This window comes from Rhipicephalus microplus, chromosome 4, assembly GCF_043290135.1.
Source record: "Rhipicephalus microplus isolate Deutch F79 chromosome 4, USDA_Rmic, whole genome shotgun sequence".
Classification (NCBI taxonomy): Eukaryota; Metazoa; Arthropoda; class Arachnida; order Ixodida; family Ixodidae; genus Rhipicephalus; species Rhipicephalus microplus.
The window spans coordinates 165,736,182-165,758,408 of record NC_134703.1 but is presented as its reverse complement, the minus strand read 5'-3'; the positions used below and the strand labels follow the sequence as shown (position 1 = coordinate 165,758,408).

Below are 22,227 nucleotides of genomic sequence, written 5' to 3'. Positions count from 1 at the left end.
TACGATCGCATATCGTACATAAATATACCAACACATAGCGTGTAAAAAGCAAATTTATATACATAACTTAAACACGAAGGTACCTCCAGCGCGATTAGCTTAGCAAGCTAACGCACTCGGTTCACGTACGCGAGCACAACTAAGTGGCGCAAGTTCGAATCCCGCGAAGTTTAATTTTTTTTTTGTTTTTTTTTTCAACGTTTTTATTGTACTGCTATCTTTTCTAATGCCTTAGGTTCTAAAACAAAATAAAAGCAATATTGCGTTCAAGTACGTATGTGGGACTGTTTTTTGCGCAACAGTTATTATGATTTTTATTTTCATTATTAATTTTTTTATTTATTTCTTAATATAACAAAATTAAGGACTAAGGGGAACAATGGGTCTGATTGATTGTGAAGGGACTCGAGAAGTGAGAAAACTCAAACCAAAAAATTTATTTGAGAAAAAACTGAGCATTTCACAGCCCGACCAGTTTCTTCAAGGGTAGGCCCTAGGTATGCGCGAGACTTGCTATATGACTCATCTCAAGCTGTGGCAGTTGAGGGAAGGCAATATCACCGAGAAGCAGTTCCAAAATATATTTTGGTTGATGTTTTTTTATTCCTCCAAAATAAGGGCTGCACAATTGTGATCGAGCCAAACCAAGAATTGCGGGCACGAAGTCATCAGACAGAAAATGAATAATGTTGATTGTTTGAAAAATTGCCCTTAATAAAAGGAAGAGTTATGGAGTGCTACGTAGCTTAACTCGCAGTAGGAATTTTATGTATACATATAGATAGTTTAAAATGGACAATGTTGCACACACAGACATTGGTTAAATTTCTTTGCAGCACAGTTGAAGGATCTATGTAGAACTGAAGCATCAAGAGAAGCTCATGCGTCCTCACTTTATTGCGCTTTACGTAGCTTGTATGCATCCATGCAGCCATGATATGATATATATTAAAGCATTTGTTTAACCTATAATCTTCTTATTCATTAAAGCTGGCCCATAAGTTGTGTCTTATGTAGCACTACAATTGAAGCGTAATCTGCTTGGTGGTCTGAAACAATGCTTTTGACAATCTCAAAACGACCCAGCTCTATACACGATCATCCGTGCATCAGTGATAAGCACCATTATGTGTTTGTACATATCAGTTGTGCTCTCATACTTAATTATTTTTCTGACCACTTCCTCTGCCCCTACCTCGTTTCTGTCGTGAAGCTGTGGCAAGTTGTGTATGGCTGTATTTATATTGTAGGAGCATATACTATCAATAAAAAATTATTTTTAGGCTACATGCAATTAGTTTTCATAGATTTTCAAATCCGAGCTCTATAAATTTATAAATGAATGCACAGTGACATATATAGTACAAAAGAATAACGCAGGCTATAGTCTGTGTTGTCAGTCACCACTGTTCGCCCTTTTCCAGAATGAATACAACTTCTGCAGATGACCAGGTGCTAAAGTCTGTCACACGGAAAATGTGTCATTCACAAGGAATGACAATAACTGTCATTTTACTTGCATGCTGTCACACGAAAACAAATTAAGCAAGCAAAGCATAACTTCAAGGGCTTGTTTTTGGTAGAAACAATAATAATGAGAACTAAATTCAATGTGAATGAACTTGTCAATATTAATGAAACTGTTCTCATTAACAATGGCAAAGAGAAATGTCATTTTACAATATCGACCATGAGCTTAGATCTCCTGAGAACCGACAGAAGAAATGAAAATCTATGAAAACTAATTGCATGTAGCCTAAAAATTATTTTTTATTGATAGTATATGTGCTCCTACAATATAGATACAGCTATACACAACTTGCCACAGCTTCACGACAGAAACGAGGTAGGGGCAGAGGGAGTGGTCAGAAAAATAATTAAGTATGAGAGCACAACTGATATGTACAAACACATAATGGTGCTTATCATTGATGCACGGATGGTCGTGTATAGAGCTGGGTCGTTTTGAGATCTTCAAAAGCATCGTTTCAGACCACCATGCAGATTACGCTTCAATTGTAGTGCTACATAAGACACAACTTATGGGCCAGCTTTAATGAATAAGAAGATTATAGGTTAAACAAATGCTTCAAAATATATCATATCATGGCTGCATGGACGCATACAAGCTATGTAAAGCGCAATAAAGTGAGGACGCATGAGCTTCTCTTGATGCTTCAGTTCTACATAGATGCTTCAACTGTGCTGCAAAGAAATTTAACCAATGTCTGTGTGTGCAACATTGTCCATTTTAAACTATCTATATGTATATATAAAATTCCTACTGCGAGTTAAGCTACGTAGCACTCCATAACTCTTCCTTTTATTAAGGGCAATTTTTCAAACAATCAACATTATTTATTTTCTGTCTGATGACTTCGTGCCCGCAATTCTTGGTTTAGCTCGATCACAATTGTGCAGCCCTTATTTTAGAGGAATCAAAAAACATCAACCAAAATATATTTTGGAACTGCTTCTCGGTGATATTGCCTTCCCTCAACTGCCACAGCTTGAGAGGAGTCATATAGCAAGTCTCGTGCATACCCTTGAAGAAACTGGTCCGGCTGTGAAATGCTCAGTTTTTTCTCAAATAAATTTTTTCGTTTGAGTTTTCTCACTTCTCGAGTCCCTTCACAATCAAGCAGACCCATTGTTCCCCTTAGTCCTTAATTTTGTTATATTAAGAAATAAATAAAAAAATTAATAATGAAAATAAAAATCATAATAACTGTTGCGCAAAAAACAGTCCCACATACGTACTTGAACGCAATATTGCTTTTATTTTGTTTTAGAACCTAAGGCATTAGAAAAGATAGCAGTACAATAAAAACGTTGAAAAAAAAAAACAAAAAAAAAATTAAACTTCGCGGGATTCGAACTTGCGCCACTTAGTTGTGCTCGTGCACGTGAACTGAGTGCGCTAGCTTGCTAAGCTATTCGCGCTGACAGTAGTGCGTGGGTTAAATTATGTATATAAATTTGCTCTTTACACGCTATGTCTTGGCATATTTATGTACGATATGCGATCTTATCTATTCTTGTGTGCATATGTTTTGGGATTGTATATACGTCACATGCTTTTCGCATGTCTTTCAACTATAGATTGCTGCCCCGCCGCGGATGAAAACAAGTATTTTTACACCCACACACAAGCTTGAGCAGTTGAAGGTTGTTTCCCGGGGCTCTCTTGCGATTGAGTCGGCCACCACAGGGAATTAGAGTGATACGCCATTAATCCCTGCATCTAGCTGTATTCCACTTAGTAGCTCTATCGCTTGATGACAAATCGAGCGCGGGGCGCGACGCTATTGCGCACGACCATGCCTCGCGTAGCGGCGACATCAGCTGATTGCGCCGGCCGGCTTGCTTCGATTTGCTTCAGAGCAAAGAAATGTCGTACCTTGAAAGATTGCGCACTGCACTATGTCAAAATGTTACTGCTTTGTAGCCATGCTATTATTCATTGAGAATTGATAACTCTGATATCACTACTGTAGAGCTTTGCGTCGGCGACACGCACCGAACGTGAAACCGCACTACGTCTGTCGTAGAAGCAGTAGGAGGCTGTCGTCTGCTAAAACAAAAACAAAACAAAAACCTGCGAAAATATTCATAAGTTGTAACTTGTTTTTTGAATAACCGTTTATCACTTTTAAAGTTATTTTGCCAGATAACATACATTTTTTTTTCAGTTTATAGCAGCGACAGATGTTTTTTTTTTTTCTCACACAGATATCCAAGCCAAATCCATTCACAGCTAAAGCCACATGTTGTTTGTCTTTGTCTCCGTGGGTAGCTCTCTCCTGTGTTCGCGCTGCCACGCACGAGAGCACGAAATGTTAAATTTACGCAAGGAAGCGCCGTTCCTCGTTCGTGTGATGTGCTAAGATTGCGCCCTATTCTCGCGGTTGTTCGAGTGTAGATCAAGTGCGAGTCGTCCAAGGAATCGGCGGGTTGGGCGGGCGCTCGAAGGACTCCGAGGTGACGGCTGACGCCAGTGGTTGCTTCCCTCGGGACAGTGTGAAAGAAACTAAAGGTAAGGGGGACACTTTTTTATGTAGACCAAATATGCCACTCAGTGCAAGTGTGTGTTGCTGCACTCGAACGAGGCGTCGTGAAACGGCAACCTTACGCGCCTTTGCGAGTGCGGTTGCCGATTCGCTTTGACAACGCTAACGCTAGCACAGCCATGGCGCATCGGCGCGGCCTTACTGGAGCTCATTCGAGACAACTGCGGCAACATGCATGTGTATGGTGATCGATTTTTTCATATGTGCAGTGTAGTGAGGAAGACGCACACGGCGCTTGCTACGTTGTTGATTAAACGAAGCCTGCAGTGCCATTTGATGGAAAGCAGCATTTTGTTTACGTTCGCGGGTGATACAATTCGTAACTTGGCTCGATTCACCTAGCCAACCGCCTAAGTGGGTTGATTAGCATACGTTCACGGTAGAGCGTTATTATGCCCCTAAACAGTGGCGTGTGCTTGTTAAAAGATATAATGTGTGTGCCTAGTGTAGAGAGAGAGGTGTTCGTGCAATCTGCATATGTACCTGCAAGACGCTTTAGCTTGTAACTAATAATGTACCGGCCAGCACCTACATTGTACGCCTGACTTTGAAGAAAACTTGCATGCACAATGTGAGATTTTGTAATCTGCCAGAGTTGCTTTTTATAAAATAATACACTGCCAGCATGTTCAAAATATGTTTCGCTGCTGTGTGGCAGGGGTGCGGTTATCACGCTGTTGTGTAGTTGCTGATGCAAGCACTTATAGTTTTGATGCGTTAATATTTCTCATCTAACTCATCAGGTGTTTGGCTGTTTCAGCACAAACAAGGCAAAGAGAGAAGGAAGACGGGTAATGACAGGACGAGTGTCGATTTTTGTTTGCAGGAAAATACCCATGTTGGTGTATTTATTGTGACAGCCTTTCTGTGTTGCTTTTTTGCCCAATTTATGCAACAACACAGTTGTCAGCAATATGAGAGAGAACACTGAAATTAGCTTTTAAAGATCATGGTGACTAAATGCCTAGTAATTCACAGCACAAAGTAACAACAAAAGACATCAGTATGATTAATGTGGACGAGTACAGTCGTGCATCTAGAAAATATATTGTGCAAAATGTTGCCTAAGTAAGAAACATCTCTATGTTTGCAAATAGTGTGACGTCACTTCGAGCGCCGTGCCAGCCATTCCCTCCCTCTGTGCAAGGGCTGGTTGGCAAGGAAGTTGTTTGTGACGTTCCTGATAGACCACTGAGATGTATGCGATTCTAAACCTGTAGCCTAATATATACGTAATCTTTTGCGCAGTTACATCGCTGCATCTGACACCTACAACTTATTTGCATATTTACATTGCTCCCTTAGGACCTAACACACAAACTTGTTGTTTGCATTGTCACTTCATGAATATCGAGCGGTAAAGGTACTGAGTATATGTGAAACAAGAATCTCTGCTTATTACTTGAAGACATATGAGGCCTTCGATAAAACGAGTTATACCTTTATTGGGCTTGCGTACTCGTCGGGGCGATTCATACATGCAGCTTCAGCAAATGGTATCTTCTAGCCCGGTGACCATGCAATTTTTTTCTGCACATAGCGCAAACATCGAGATGTACCCACTCGCAGATGGTCGCGTCAAGTGCATATTTACCTTGACTAAAATGTCGAATCAAGTTTTTTCATCTACCGGTCCTTGCCATGAGTGCTAACGTCTTCGCAAACAAGACACATTGTTATTGACACTGCACACACCACACACAATATTCTCAGTTGAACCAATATTCTCAATACCTTTCAATGCACACTACGTGCCGCAATCAACAGTGCACATTTTTGAAGACTATGCCACTGTTCCTCGCATAGGCCACCACGTGTGTTCACTTCTTCAAGATAAACAGACAGCGTGGCAAATATTTTACCACACAGCTAGATGTTTGCTGACACATACTACAGCTAATGTCGACATTGTAACGTGAAGTGTAAGCTTTGAAAAATTAAAACTTGCCCCAAACACCGCACGACTGTACCGGGCTGAGCCACCAGCGGGAGTGTTTTTCCAGCCACACCTTTTACATGTGCCAGTGACATCATGCTGTGACGTACCTCAGTAGGGGCCTATCGCTGCATACTTTATTTGAATGAGGGTCCTGTTAGTGAAAGCAGGCATTGTTGATTTCGTAACTTGTTCATTCCCAACTGGACCTTCATTTGCACGAGTTGTCTGACTGATATTCAGGCGAACTTTTGTGCAATAAATTATACAGTTGGCAGTCTGTGCTTGCTCCATACTGTTGTTACTGGTGTTTCTTGTTGTTACTTTGCACTGCTCATTACTGCTCACCTACAGAAACTAGCCTATCTTGCTGCTGTTTTGGACAAGATGCAGCTGGCAAGTGCGATAGTGTTCACAACTCTAAATTCTCAAGCAAAAATTATCGTTTCATATTCAGTTAGTTGCATTCATATCAGTACATTATAAGAAATCATTGATTAAACATTAATCCGTGTTCCTTCACATAATGCTCACAACTTTTATATCAAATTGAATGGTGGTTATAAAAAACATGGGTTGTAGCTAAACTTCATGCTCTTTTCTTGAACAGCTGACAAAACGCTATTGGATGCTTACTTGCCATGAATTGGACTGTGTTTGAAATACATTGCAATTCTTCACCGGACTGCCAGTACACTTGACATTGGGGGAACATTTATTAACCATGGATTGATTAATTAAGAACGGAAAGAAAGAAGCGGCAGGCCGGGATACTTGATATTGGCATCCGTTTTGCTACCCAGCACATTATCATGCAAACTTCCTATAGAGTGGTTATCCGTCTTGCATGTGTGTCTGTAAACCAAGAACTTTGGGTAGAACTATATTTTTCTTACAAATGGTTGCAGGACTGTGGAGGCTGTAGGGCTGCTTAGGAATGGTGGAATTCCTGGACATGTGTTCAACCTTGCTGCATCAGCTCCTTGGTGTTTTCACGGCATCTTTACAGATGTGTTGGGTGAGTAAAGCAAGCAGGTTTCAACACAAGAAAAAGTATAATATGGCAGCACCTCTTGTGCGTGCCTTACATCCCAAGTATATCAAATATTTATCTTGCACCTTGTGGCCTGTAATTTTTAAAGAGACACTTCTTTTTGCTTTATATTTGAGTCTTGATGCTTCGACAGCAATGTATTTGTGTTTGACAGCAAGTGTTCTTGAACAAATAACTGATCTCAATAATGACAAAACACCCTTCATACTTGGTCCTTAGCATAAGCTAGCACATACCTGTAGCAGATTCAATTATTCATTTTTTGCTGGGATGATAATGGGCAAGTAGCAAAGGCAAGTTTAGATTGAAGTGGTCGGTGACGTCTGTTTAGGCTCTGCCATATTGCTTTGCAACCAGAGTTACTTGTGGCCGCATATACAATGAAGCCACATGACGTGCATTCTAAATGAGATTACCATATCACATTTCGCTGCATCTCAATGTGTGCCAAACAAATGCAGATATCATTAGCTTGCCACTATAAAGGGATACTAAACCAACACAAGGTTTAAATTTAGTCCTGGTGTTGCAGCTGTGTATGATTCTACAATGGATGCATAGCCGTGATAATTTGTCTATATGTTGTCGCAATAGTAATGTTACACACATTGTATGATACAAAAGAGGTCCTCGCTTATTTCGCTTTTTTTCGCAATGCTTCTTTCTTGTCTCTTCTTGCCATGTGCTCCTCCTCACTGTACAAGGAGCAAGAGTAGTGGGCACACAAACACGTATTTAAAAAAAATGTTGTAAGGTGAGCACTGAGAAGCTGAACACTTCCGAAAGGCTCAAAGAGGTAAAGGTATTGTTTCTAGCTACTTTTTGGGCACCCGCAGCTAGTTGTGCTGCTGCAGTTAAAAAATGAGTTAAATGTTAAAAATTAATTGGAGGTGGTTTGGCACCCATAATTGCAGTTACATACAGAACTAGGTTTCAATGCGTAAGCAAAATCTGTTCACTCTAAATCAATTCTAATGATATCTGAAATTCAGGAAATATTCACAGAAAAGCTCAGGAAAAGGCTAAGTGGTTGCCCCTTGAACGTGAAGGAGATACCCTTCTTCTGAAAGGTCAATAGACAGTCTAGTAGTCTCGATATTACATGCACTATAAAATATTCTGGTGTGGTGCTTTTCATGCATGCTATAATGAGAGGGGTTTTTAATAGAACTGTTGTAACTTTTCCCTGCATTGCTGAAATTGTTCACATAGTTATAATACATGAATCACTTTATGCCTTTTGATTTTATGCAAATGGTTTGCTTACCCAGTTGGTTTAACTTGATTTTGATAAAAACATAAATGCTCTAAACTTTTTTTTATTATACAGCAGGTTTATTTTTAAAATACGCGACCATTGATGTGAACACAGTTGGTGGTGTGCTTGATTAATCCTTCACTATCACCACTCTAACTACACCTGCTACAGTGCATAGTGTGACAAAAGTAATGGTACTTAACATTACTGGCAGCATACACTTTTATGTCTCAAAATGTGTTAAAAAGCCTGGTAAAAATGTGTGTACGTTTTTTACCAGGCTATTCTGGTCTACTCAAAATAGCTTCCGCTCTTTTAAGGTCCTCAAACTATTAGGTGTTCAAAAGAAGTATCAATGCCATATGCTTTCTTTGTCAGCCTACTCACCACTCTAATAATGAGAATTACCCGACAACATTACCCAGTAAAATATAGGGATGTTATAAAAAGTAATGTCAATTCAATTGTCAAGAAACGTTGCCAAGTTACGTTTTTGTTCACTTTTCTTTTCATAATTTTGTTAAAGTTACTTTTGATAACATCTCCTAGAGTTTGTTTGGCATCATTTTCTACTAGTTCTCATTATAATGTGTTCAACAAAGACAACAAACCCTTAAATTTATAGTTCTTTCTTTTACTCATGAATCTGAAACAGTGAATCTCAGTAATCTTAGCGGTGTGTGACTTTTTTTTTTTTTTGATCAGTTGTGCATGTGTTCAAGTACATGCATTTAGGTGGGAGGGTGAACCATTGCCACCTCCTGTGACTAGCAGATTTTCTGAGAACTGACAGATGTATAATGCTGCCAAAGAAGTATAGGGATATTGGAAGTAATCGTAACGTAATTGCAATCGTAATGTAATTGCCAGTAGGCAAAAAAAAGGCGTTCCACACTCGCCATAATGGTAACAAGCAGCGCTGACTTACTCTTCCATGTATAAATGCACATATATACCGTACAAAATGGAAGAGGGATAGCCGCCATGGTAGCTCAGTTGATAGAGCATCGGACATGTTATTCGAAGTTCGCAGGCTCGGTCCCTGTACAGGGCAGGTTATCTTTTTTTCCTTCTACTTTTCTTTCTTCACAATTACAACACTTCTATTCTTCTTGAAGACTTTCTGGTGTAACAAAGGTACCTTATAATCTGAAGAGGCAAACATAATCTGCCAGTGCACGAGTTAGCTCTTCTAGTGGTTACAAGTAAGATATGTTTTGAAGAATAAATCATTCTGCCACTTGCCTAAAGAATGGCTACAGGACATGGCACTGGATGCACTTTGTTATTTTTGAATCAAGCTATCTTGTATTCTATTTTTATAAATTACATGGGATACACATGACGGTATCACACACTTTAATGCCACAAAGATTATGCAGCGAACAATGTTATAAATGCGAAATTGCATAAGGATAAGGTGAAAACTGCACCCTCAACGAGAATGTACAGGGAGCACAGGGTGCAGGCGTCATTCCTTCTGCCCGTGCTTTTCAAGTGCGAGCTGTTTTCACCTCGTTCTGACCAACTAACTAAATTGAGATGTGTTGTTATAGTGCAAGAAGATGCTCCACGGGAAACTAGGTTTGTCTCAAACTCTGTGTGTGTCTTTCAATCTATCAGGTGCCCGGTTCAAGAGTTCATGCAGACCAGATCGTGTAAAACAGGACCGTGTAAAATGGACCGTGTAAATAAAATAAAATGGACCATGTAAATAAACAGGATCGTGTAAAATGTCGTTTTCGTGTGCAACTGTAGTTGTGGTTGTGCTGAATGACCTTTCTTTATATACACTACATAACAAACTTGCTCCTTTAGAGTCGAGTGCATCTTCGGATCGATTGTAAATGTTTGCATATGCGAGGCCTGAAGTTTTATAAGAAATTGCTCAGTGTGCCACGAGAAAATGTGTGTTCAGCGAAAATTTGCATATCATTATATACAACTCTTAAAGCCTTGTCTACAACTTTGTGCAGGTTGACCTTCAGCAGAAAACGAGGAGCAGCAGCAGCCTCCAGAAAAGAGCAAGCACCCTCCAAGCTCCCGAAGCTCTCTTCGACAGGAACATCATGGTCACTGTGTGGCATTGAAAGCCATTGCAAGGAGTGCCTTATCAGTACACTGTGCTGCTCTTTCATCGCAGAAGACGAAGTTGACCACTTTAGAGGAACTTCACGCTGTGTATTGTGAGTGCTTCAGTGGTTTTGTTTTTGTCCAGCCAGCAGTTAAGAAATCATGTGTCAGATTCAGCCGGGATGGCTAGAGGGAGTCGGGCAGGCATGTTTGGACATTTGTCTAGCCAAGTAGTGCCAATTTTCGCACTGGTCCTGTTGGAGTTACTGCCACAATCACAGAAGCTACGTCACCTCTCTAAATGTACAGATGTGTCGGGGAAGATTAGCTGCATTAGGTTGTTCTATAACTGATAGCTGCCAACATTCTTCATTATATAGGAGTTTTGTTCCTCACTTATGGGTGTAAAGTCCTCCACAGAAAAAATGCAACGCATCTACTTCCAGAAGGCTCCAAGGCCCTACTTGTAGGTTTTTTCGGCTTGTATCATAAGCACCTCGTTTGGGTGTACATGAACATTTTATAAACATGTACAGCGAAAAATTTGGGTGGCCGGTCGTTTTGTCGTTATCATGTTCCTCGCAGTATTCTTAAGCATGTTGTGCATTACGTTGTCAATCTGGTTCATGTTCATAGAAGACATTACGAAGTTTTAGGCTACAGTATAAAAAGCCTGGAAGCAAGCTATCAATAATTTTTTAACAGAGTTGCTTAATCTCATACATGATACATCACTAAACTTTCGTGGGTATTCATCAATGTAAGCTCGTCTTAGTGTTATCCAAAGTGAAGATGTGAGTCGACAGATGGAAACATCTAATAATCAGGGTGAACAGTGGAAGTGCCTCAGACAGGCTGGCCGATGTTGCGAAAGGAGGACCTAATTTTTAGAAGTCACCTTGTCATCCTTGGCGTGTTAGTTTAAATAAGGTCAGTAATGACATCATCTTTTGGTGTAGGCGTGTGTGCCTGTTGGAAATGTTTGTCTGAAAGAAAAAAAAACCTATAACGCAGAAGAGTGCAGCCCTTGCTTCTTTTCAAGTTAGGTTGCGCTGATACAAAGTGTTCTCCTGTCGGAGGTTGGGGGTAAGGGAAGCAAAAAAAGATAAATGATAGAAAAGAAGAGAAACGAAGAAAGAAAAGGGGGATGAAGTAAAAGTAGTGCTACACTGCTCCTACTTTGCATCCCCCCTTTTCTTCTTTTTTTTCCCTTGTTTTCTTTTTTCACCCTTTTTGTTACATTGGCATTGTCCCATCTAATGCATGAATCAATGACACATGGCTTTGCTATAGCAAAGATGCCTATGTGGTGTTGGATTGAACAGTGCATTGTACTTCATTCAGTTAATTACAGACTGATCAGTCTTGCAATAAGTGCTTCCTGTCTATCACCACACATGTTCAAATGAAAAGTTTGTGCTTGGCTCTTAGTATGCTGGTATATAGCTTGTGTCTTGGACTACTCAAAATGAATGTTGTTTTGCTGCTGTTTATGGTAATGAATTTATCCAACTTGAAAATATCTTGCCTTGCAAACTTTGTCGGACCTGCCTTTCTTTTTCTTTTCTATGCAGGCATTGTATGTGAGGGAGGCAGTAACAGAGAGGTGATAGCTTGAGCTTCGGAAGAATAAATGCTGGCAGTGAAGCAATTACACATCAAACATCCCAGCCATTTTGCCAACCGTACTAAATGTGTTTTAAAAAAAAAATATTGTGCTCGGTTACTGTATTGAAAACAGCAAAATGCTAATATATATCGCAGAGAACAAAATATTAGGCCACGTTGGTGCCTTCTGGACTTCCCAGGATGTCGTCTGGGTGTTGTTTGTGAAAAGTAAAAAGTGTTTCAAAAATACTGCCTCTTTTACACCAAATTCGGTGTAGGTATTAAGTAAAGGTGATTGTGTGTAGTGCATGAAGCTCAGTAATATTAGTGCAATTTTTTTGCCAGATCAAAAGCAAGGAAGCAGTTCTCTTTATATGGCAAGTTATATGATTACACTTTGTCTTAAAGTAGAAATGAATTTTTGAAGTTTTCTTATGGTGGCTGTTTTCTGCATTTGATATACGACAGCTTCCATTCCGAAGTTCTCCATGGCCCTCAATAGGAGACTTCAAAAATCATTTTCCTCATTTAAACAAAAATTGTAATGATAACACTTGCCATATAACAAGAACTGTTTATTTGCTTTCAACTTACACATAAAAGTAATATTCAATTAGACAAACACACAGCTCAAGTTGCATCTCAATGTGGACAAAAACGATTATATAGTGATATTTGTAATCTGGACCTAACATTATTTTTTTTCGTGAAATATAACTTCTGTGCAGTGAGTATTTGTGGCTCAAATATTCATACAAAGTGCAGTATTGCCATACAAGAAATGCAAACGATAAACAGTTTGGCTGAATTCTTCAAAGCCTATGTAGCCGAAAAATTGCACTAATGTTACTCGGCTTCAAATACTTTAAGAAGCACCTTTACTTAATATGTAGATCAAATTTTATATGGCAAGAAAAAGCGGTACTTCAAAATTTTTCTCACAAATAACACCCGCACGACATTCTGCGAAATTCTGATGGTACCCACGTGACCACTACTTTTTCCTCTTCAAAACATTTCTGCAAATAGCTATTTTCAGAAGAGTAAATTACCATCATTTTTTTAAACTATACATCTGTGATGGTCGCCAGGCAGTATGGTTTGTATGTTTGGTGTAGAATAGCCCAGTGCGAAAAACAACAAATGTCTGAGCATCCTTTGACGCTCCGGCAATTTCGAAAGCATTTGTTTGTTAGCAGCAATTCAGTTAAGCCTTTGTCTTTATGCTTAGGCCCAGAAACAAAACACAAGTAACCAAAGTAGTCCTAAGAGTCATGCAGTCTCGCTGTTCCAAGGCTTGTGGAGCCTAATTTAGTGCAAGCTTCACCATTTTTAAAAAATTCAGATTCAACCAACAGGTTTTGGAGGCACAGTGCATTTTGAGCTAACTTGTTTCACACCAGTTACTTCGATAAAAAGTGGAAAGTAGAGGTAAAAATACCATTTTAAAGGCATTGTAGATAATAACAAAAAGGACTGCTTTCTTTTTTTGTGTGGTGCTCTGCCTGAACGCTGTGCTTTTTGTGGTATATTTCGTTGTCTAGTGAACAGAGGCCTTAAAAACTAACATTAGCCATGTTGAGGTCGATTTCTTGGTTATAGTCATAGTAGCCATATTAAAAATATATGACTTCAAACATGATTGTTCTTTTGAAGATGTTTTCTTGCATAATGATATTTCAGAGTCTTAGTCAATTTTGTTATAAGAAAACGTGTTGTCATAATAGGGTCACTTTTTGTAGGGTCGTTCAGTTCTACCTTACCTTTTATATTCCTAATAGAGCAGTTATTTTCAATATTGGTATTTAAAATGGAATGAGCATGCTGTATGTAGTAAGGTGTAAGCACTTACAGATAGCACATGCACCCAACTTTTCTGTTGGCAGTTTATTTCTGTTATTCTTGATTTATATGTGGGGTTTCACGTCCGAAAACCACGATATGATTATGAGAGAGGCCGTAGTGGAGGGCACTGGAAACTTCGACCACTTGGGGTTCTTTAACGTACACCCAAATCAGCACACGTGCCTACAGCATTTCTGCCTCCATCGGAAATGGAGCCGGGATTTGATACCGCGACCTGTGGGTCAGCAGCCGAATTTCTGGTACTCTTGCTCCCCTATATGTGTGCAGTTCGGTTATAGTTATCTGGCTTGCACAGATATTTAATGGCACCTGCCTTGTCCTGCTTGCTTTCATGGTGATTTTAACCTTCATAAGTTACATAGGTTTAACTCTCAAAATTGTTCAAGATGCCAATTTTGTGCACAAACTGTATAGTATAAAGGCAGCAGATATACATGCACACACTATTAAATGTACATTGAGAGCTTTCACTTGCAGTTTCTAAAGTTTTACTGTGCAGGAAGCATTTAAATCATAATTTCATAAGGACATATTAATCGATTATCTCTACTATTGAAAAGCGTGACAACCTAGTTATTTTCACTGTGATAAGCATGTTGTTTTTTTTTGATGTGGCAGAACTAATTTATACACTCATTCGTTCTATTATTAACATATGCATAACATGAAGGATTGTGCGCCTTACATTTTCAGTTTCATTCTGTGTGTTATATTTCTTGTGTATGTGAACTAATGTGCTAACATGTGTCTCTGACATTATTTGTGCCAATTATTTTCATTTCCAGGTGCTTATGAAGGACACACAAGTTCTATGGCAGTGACCTTTCAAATTTACAGTGGTGCCGGAGCCTCAAGCAGCATTTCGCCGATCTCCACAAGGCGTTCATGATACAAACACAGCGCCACATTTTCACAGTGCTATGATTATTATTTATGTTTAAACATTTCGTTCTAAAATTGCTGTTACATTGTGTTTTGTGCCACCATCCTGTGGCTTAGGTGGAGCTCATGAAATTACGGTGTAGTCACCTCATTTGTGTACCATCAACGCTGCAATGTCACCATTCTCAGCTGGAGCATACAGACAAATAAAAAAATATATTGATTGTAGCAGGGCTGGTGTGTATAATAATGCTTCTCTATTGATAATAATAACTTTATAAGCTCTTTAGGTCTTGCATAGAACACTGCATTAATGTGTTGCAATGTAACCACCATTTATGATCGCTAGCATGTTATTTAGTAGTTTTGTAATGTATTCTATTTGAAAAGTAATTTTGCTTCCGCATCACGACAATTAGAAAGATGCCGATGATTCAATCCCTCATTAAGTAGCTTCTTAACACATTTGTTTCTTTCAAGCCTTTGTTTACTCATCAAGGCTGTTTCAGATAGCAAACATATTTCACCTTCATGCAACATATTAAGAATGAAATATTCATATATATTTCTACACAGTACTTGCTTTTGCAAACAACGTCAATGGCCAATTGCTTTTACTCGAGATCTAGGATGTCCATTTGATCTTTGCAAGATGCAGCAGATAGCTGCATAGTTTCTGCATTATGCTAATTTCCGTAAGCTGCTTATCGGGTAATTTAGCATGATATGGCACTTTCCGTAAGCTGCGGATGTCCGCAACTTTCTGCGCAATATGGCGCTTTCCGTAAGCTGCGGATGTCCGCATCTTTTCGCATGATATGGCGCTTTCCGTAAGCTGCCGATGTTCGCATCTTTCCGCATGATGCGGCTTTCCGTAGTCCAATAATTGCGTATGTACGGATACGTATATGCGGAACGTTTCAGTAGGGCTATAGAAACGTCTCCATATAATCATCACACGCTCGAGCAAACAAGGCTTCTTCTAGCCATAGGAAGTCACAGTGTGACTAGGACAATAGAAGAACAACACGTAAGCAAGACAGACGACTACTTAATCTTCTTAACTTCTTAATCTCATCTGCCCACCTAACCTTCTGTCTCCCCCTAACCCGCTTTCCTTCTCTGGGAATCCAGTTAGTTACCCTTAATGACCAGCGGTTATCCTGTCTACGTGCTACATGCCCGGCCCATGTCCATTTCCTCTTCTTTATTTCAACTATGATATTCTTAACCCCCGTTTGTCCCCTAATCCACTTTGCTCTCTTCTTGTCTCTTAAGGTTACACCTACCATTTTTCTTTCTATTGCTCGCTATGTCGTCCTCAATTTAAGCTGAACCCTCTTTGTAAGTCTCCAGGTTTCTGCTCCGTAGCTAAGTACCGGCAAGATACAGCTGTTATATACCTTCCTCTTGAGGGATAGTGGCAATCTACCTGTTATAATTTGAGAGTGCTTGCCGAATGTGCTCCACCTCATTCTTATTCTTCTAGTTACTTGAATCTCGTGGTTAGGCTCTGCGGTTATTACCTGCCCTAAGTAGACATAGTCTTTTACAACTTCAAGTGCACTATTACCTATCTCGAAGCGCTGCTCCTTTCCGAGGTTGTTGTACATTACTTTCGTTTTCTGCAGATTAATTTTAAGACCCACCTTTCTGCTCTCCTTGTCTAACTCCGTAATCATGAGTTGCAATTTGTCCCCTGAGGTACTCAGCAATGCAATGTCATCAGCGAAGCGCAAGTTACTAAGGTATTCTCCTATAACTCTTATCCCTAACTGTTCCCATTCTAGGCTTCTGAAAACCTCCTGTAAGCACGCGGTAAATAGCATTGGGGACATTGTGTCCCCCTGTCATACACCCTTCTTGATTGGTATTCTGTTGCTTTCTTTATGAAGCACTATGGTAGCAGTTGATCCCCTGTAGATTTCTTCCAGAATGTTTATATATACTTCATCTATGCCCTGATTCCGCAGTGTCTGCATGACGGCTGATATTTCTACTGAATCAAATGCCTTCTCGTAATCTATGAAGGCTATGTATAGTGGTTGGTTATACTCTGAGCATTTCTCTATTACCTGATTGATAGTATGAATGTGGTCGATTGTTGAGTAGCCTGTTCTAAATCCTGCTTGTTCCTTTGGTTGATTGAATTCCAATGTTTTCTTTACTCTGTTAGCAAATACCTTTGTAAATAGCTTATATACTACAGCTACTCACGGCCCTCAGTCCCCAGTAGCTGCGAAGCAAATGACCACGGCGGCGGTCAGATCTGCAACGCAGCAGAAGGTGCTAAGAATCTCTGGATCCAGACAGGCTGCCATTGGAACCTGAACTTGGCAACATTTAACGCTAGAACCTTATCTAGTGAGGGAAGTCTAGCTGTACTATTCGAGGAGCTAGAGGGTGTTAAATGGGATATAATAGGGCTCAGTGAGGTTAGGAGGACAGATGAGGCGTATACTGTGCTACAGAATGGGCACGTCCTTTGCTATCGGGGCTTGGCAGACAGAAGAGAACTGGGAGTGGGGTTCCTAATTCACAGAAACATAGCTGGCAACATAGAGGAATACTATAGCATTCATGAAAGGGTGGTAGGTATTGTAATTAAACTGAACAAAAGACACAAGATGAGAGTAGTACAGGCTTACGCGCCTACATCCAAAGTCAGCATACCTATAGCTAACTCAAAAGTTTATTGGACCTAATTATAAGTAGACCTTTTTATCATAGTGGCAACAATCCTAATGCGTGCGTGCAAACACAGTAGAGTACCTGAAACATACTTAAAATTTTAATAATAGCAGATGTGAGAATTGACTTTAATATAAAATAATTTTTTTGCCTATTTCAATGCAATTATATGTGCAACTTTACTAAGTGACAGCCGAAAATAACTTAGCGAAAAACTGGGGGACCCTTAAAGGGACACTGAAGTCAAATAACAATTTACGCCGAGTGAAAGCTCAATGTATGACAACATCTGAAACGACAATATTATAAACAGCAGTGCTCTGCTTATAAGCAATTTCGTTAAATTCACAAGAATACATGCACCCCTGCAGGACATTCTCAAAATGATCCCAATGTTGTCAGACGAACCACCTACAATTGATCACTAGTAATCTATCCAGCTCCACTAAAAAGAACCTTCTGTGCACCAAGAGACGCAATAAAATACTGCTTGTTCGTTTATTTTTGAATCATGAAAAAAAGAATCGCTGGACATGACTATGGGGAATGGCGCGACATCGCCGGCCTGGAGTGACCAGACCATTTGCCAACATCGTCTGTATCATATCGTCCGCATCTTGTCTTGTCACATCGTTCTAGTGCACAGGCGTACGCTACCCTACCCACTATGACGATTCGTGATTCTTTTCGTGTTTAGGACCTGTTCTCAGCATACCCTCCGCACGTGTGGGGAAACGTAAAAACGGCTGTTAATTTGCACGGAACGAATCACAAAATATCCAAGTCGGTGAGGCCACGAAAACCCCCCAGCGCAACAACACGATTCTTTGACCACAGCCACCACTTCTTTGAACACCACCGCACGTGCCGATCCAGGCAGCCGTCCATAGACCTGTGAGCACGTCTGTGTGCATGTTGCGCGTTTCGCTGACCTGTCAAGCAAGCTGCCCGATCTGCCTCGCTTCCGCGTGTTTTAGTTTTCAAGGTCTCCTTCCTGCCGTATCCTCCCTTCTCTTCACTCTATCGAAAGTCCTTGCCATTCTCTCGCCAATCTGCTCTTCTCTCTAGACACAACTCCTTCCCCCATCTCCAACGCTCTGCGAAGCCAGCCACGCTGACTCGAATTCAGAAGTTGTTTTTAGACTAGAAACAGGCCCAGAGCTATACCACTCATTCTAGCATGTGTGTTGTGCATGTGCGCCTTGCTCGCTCTCGGTGTGTGCGTGTGTCGTCAAGATGGCTTTTTCACGCCGCTCGTCCGCGTAATGGCGGACGAGCGGCATAATCCGCACGCCCAAGGCGTGCGCATTATGCCATTTCAGGCGTGCCGGTATTCAGCTGTGGAGATGGTGAATATTTCGAGGGCAGCGGTGACAGCTACGTGCGGCGCACGAAACTGTTTTCGCAAGGCCGACTTCGTTGACGTCGAGCCTGATGCCGAGCCTGAAGATGCCCAACAGGACCACTCCGGTGGCGATTTTTGGCAGCGTGTCGTTGACTCCGACCTGGCAGGGCGGGTGGAACATCAGTTGCGATGGTTTAATTACAGCCGATGATGATGCTGACACCGTGAAAGCATGTATTAGGGCATTGTGAATTAAGTACGCGGCAAGAGTGACTCGGAGGAATCTGATTGCGAGAACGCCGAAACTTAGGAGCCATTGCCTCATGCAGCTTATGCCACGGGCCTCGGCGAAAAGCACTCTGCCGTTTGAAATAAACTTGAGACCGCCCTTATCCTTCCTGCTCTTCGAAACATGTGCATCACGAAATTTTTGGGGCAAAAAATTTGGTGTTTTCACTCACAACTTTTTTTAAAAGCTGTGTTTTATTTGGTTTCCCGGGAAGTCGGCAGATTGCCGACTTCGTTCGCTGTAACCAATCAGCGGCGCTCGAAGATGTTCATTGTAAGTGCGATTTTGTGCCATAGAACCAATGTATATTTCCACGGTCACGCGGACATTATTCGTTTTAAGCCAAAGTTCGTTTTAAGTGGGGCCGTTATATGTGGGCTCGACTGTATTAGAAGTAATCAGAGCTTGTCATTTGCTGTGCCGGCTAGCTTGCGACTCCAAGGGCTATGTTTTCCCCCAATACCAGGCCCTAATGTTGCCAGAAACTCAGGAAAACGATGGGCCTCTCTGCGGCCATCGAAAAAAAAACGCATTCATAATCAACTGCAATGTGCGCCTGCAGAAAAGAGACATCTTCAATGCAACACAGTAACACGCGGGCAGCATGTTGCCTGCTCCTTGCTGCGTCAGCACATCATGATGCGACCATTCGCACATTCTTTCTAGTATAATTAGGAATTTATAATGGCCAGTATGATGAGTAAATTGAGGACGACGCAGCGAGCAATGGAAAGAAAAATGGTAGGTGTAACCTTAAGAGACAAGAAGAGAGCAGAGTGGATTAGGGAACAAACGGGGGTTAAGGATATCATAGCTGAAATCAAGATGAAGAAATGGACATGGGCAGGGCATGTAGCGCGTAGACAGGATAACCGCTGGTCATTAAGGGTAACTGACTGGATTCCCAGAGAAGGGAAGCGGGTTAGGGGGAGACAGAAGGTTAGGTGGGCAGATGAGATTAAGAAGTTTGCGGGTATAAATTGGCAGCAGCAAGCACAGGACCGGGTTAACTGGCGGAACATGGGAGAGGCCTTTGTCCTGCAGTGGACGTAGTCAGGCTGATGATGATGATGATGAGTATGATGAAACTCATGATCTGTTATGGCTGAGAAAAATTATCTTCGAAACTTCCAGACTTAGTTTTCGAAGTAGGTGTTGGTGGCAACGACTCCGCCAGCACTACAAAGGCACTAATTGCTGGAGCAACCGGCAATTGGAGGTTTGCATACATAGTGTTTTCCGCCAAACTTACTTTCATTAATTTCTTTGCTATCCCAGAAGACTGGGTAAATTATGACCCGCTGAAGTTGCGAGAAACATGCGATCTGCTGCCCAAGCATCACCACAGAATTGCAATGATGCATGTCTCGTTTGCTGCAGGCGCATGTTTCGGTTCACCACGAGGCCTTTTTTTTCCCTCTCTCTGGAAGTAGCGAAGCTGCAGTGCTTTAGCTGCAACTCATTAGAATTGCTACGTTGCATTGCCTTGTGGCTATTAAGAGTCGTCGTTTCCGCAGATTTGTGCAGGAATCGGGATTTGGAACTGGCACAAGCATCCAAAGCTTTCAAATTAACCGGACAGGTGCCGGCCACCGCTGCAAATAATCAAGACAAGCTTACATTGCAAAATACGGGATCGTGAAAATCCTTCGAATCAAGTGAAATTTCGAAATAATTGAGTTCAAATTAATGAGGTTCTGCTGAATAAAATGAGCATGAGAACTTTTTTAGGTATTCACTGGTCGATGTGACCCACTGGATGGTACACCACTGTGTCCTTACATGCCAGAGCCTGGTGTGAGATGGGTTCATGTGAACAAATACGGCAGCCGAGAAAGGCGCAATCTCGAAGTGTGCAGACGGCACGGTGAAGAACGCCTGGTACGGTGAGCTTGGCTGTCCCAACCCCATGTTCAGGCCAGGGCTCGAATTCTGGAGTGGGGGAGGAAGAGGATTTGGCGGAGCCAGGTAGGTGACGTGAAAGCTTGTCAATGCTGTTGGGAGAGAACACAGAGACTGTAAGCACTCCAGGTGAATGCAAACTAGATTTGCATGCGCCTGAATGTATTGCAAGATGTACAGTGGAACCCTGCTACGAAGAATGCTGCTTCAAGAAAATTTCCCCTACAACAACAACAAAAATTGCAAAAATATTCTTGCCTCAACAAACACTTTTTTCCAGCCATTCCACTGCAACAAAAATTGATGATGCAATTTCAGGCTCAGATAATTAATGCCACGCAGCAAACACATTCTTGAACATTTGATGCATTTTCAGAACATAAACATACAAACACGCATCGGCACTACCTGAAACCAGCATCATTTACTGGCTTAATGGATGATGATGAGTGGTGCTTTGTGGTGCAAGAGCCACATGATGGCCAAAGAGCATCATTTAATGAGACGAGGGATGTGGACAATGTTTATGGTAGGTGGCTGTGGCTGTATAAGGGCCTTAAAATTCCACACACTGTGGTGGGTAAAACATAGCACTATTAAAAGTATGACAGTGATGTGAAAGGTTTTTTGTGAGAATGGGTCGTGAAGGATCGTGATGGTAAACTGTGGTGATAAGTGGTATTGGCACAAATGCCTCTTGAACGCCTTTGTATACAAGGGTCGGGAGGCATGTGCTGTGTTTTTGTAGTAACCGTAGCAGCAACCTCTCTTCAGAGGTCGTGCTACGAATTTCCTGGGTAAATCACTTGAAAGTCTTGCGCCTGCTTTAAAAATGACAGCTGTGACTCGGGTTTGAAAAGTGGTTCCCTACTGATGAACAGTGCAGGGTTGAGTCTTATTTGTAGTTGGTAGGCTAATGCGAAGAATTGTTTTCTAAAGGTGTCTAACTTCTTACATTCATTTAAAATTGTGAAGCACAGTTTGTGCTTCACCACATCTCTCACACAATGGTGGATCATCACCAGACAAAAGGTATGAGTGTGTTGTGTATGTGTGTCCTATCCTTAGCCTTGTTAGTGTAACTTGTGTGCGGCGTGACTTAGATACTGCCGGCCACTGACCGAGTTGCGGCTTGGTAACATGCAGTTTATTTCGTGTGTGTGTATCCCATGTGCACAGCCAAAAAGCCCTGAGGTTTCCTGGGGGGATACAGGTTTCAGGTCGAGTGCAGAGATCGCCATTGTTTTATTGGC

At 41.2% G+C, this 22,227-nt stretch overlaps 2 protein-coding genes across 25 annotated transcripts in view; one reads left to right on the top strand and one right to left on the bottom strand.

The window, feature by feature from the left end:
• The window catches only part of LOC119172939 (uncharacterized), a 1,216,589-nt gene that overhangs the window by 636,392 nt on the left and 557,970 nt on the right, over positions 1–22,227 (bottom strand). For 14 of the 22 annotated variants that reach the window (XR_012894686.1, XR_012894685.1, XR_012894688.1 and 11 more), the window contains one exon: positions 20,855–21,066. The exons of the other annotated variants lie outside the window; for them this stretch is intronic. Coding sequence is in view for 10 of the 14 variants with exons in the window: in XM_075891724.1 (XP_075747839.1) it covers positions 20,855–21,066 (212 nt within the window). In the remaining 4 variants the exon portion in view is untranslated. The remainder of the gene's footprint in view (positions 1–20,854; positions 21,067–22,227) is intronic. 22 annotated transcript variants of the gene reach the window in all.
• LOC142813823 (uncharacterized) overlaps positions 1–22,227 on the top strand; it is a 548,512-nt gene that overhangs the window by 219,390 nt on the left and 306,895 nt on the right. The gene's annotated exons all lie outside the window — the stretch shown is intronic.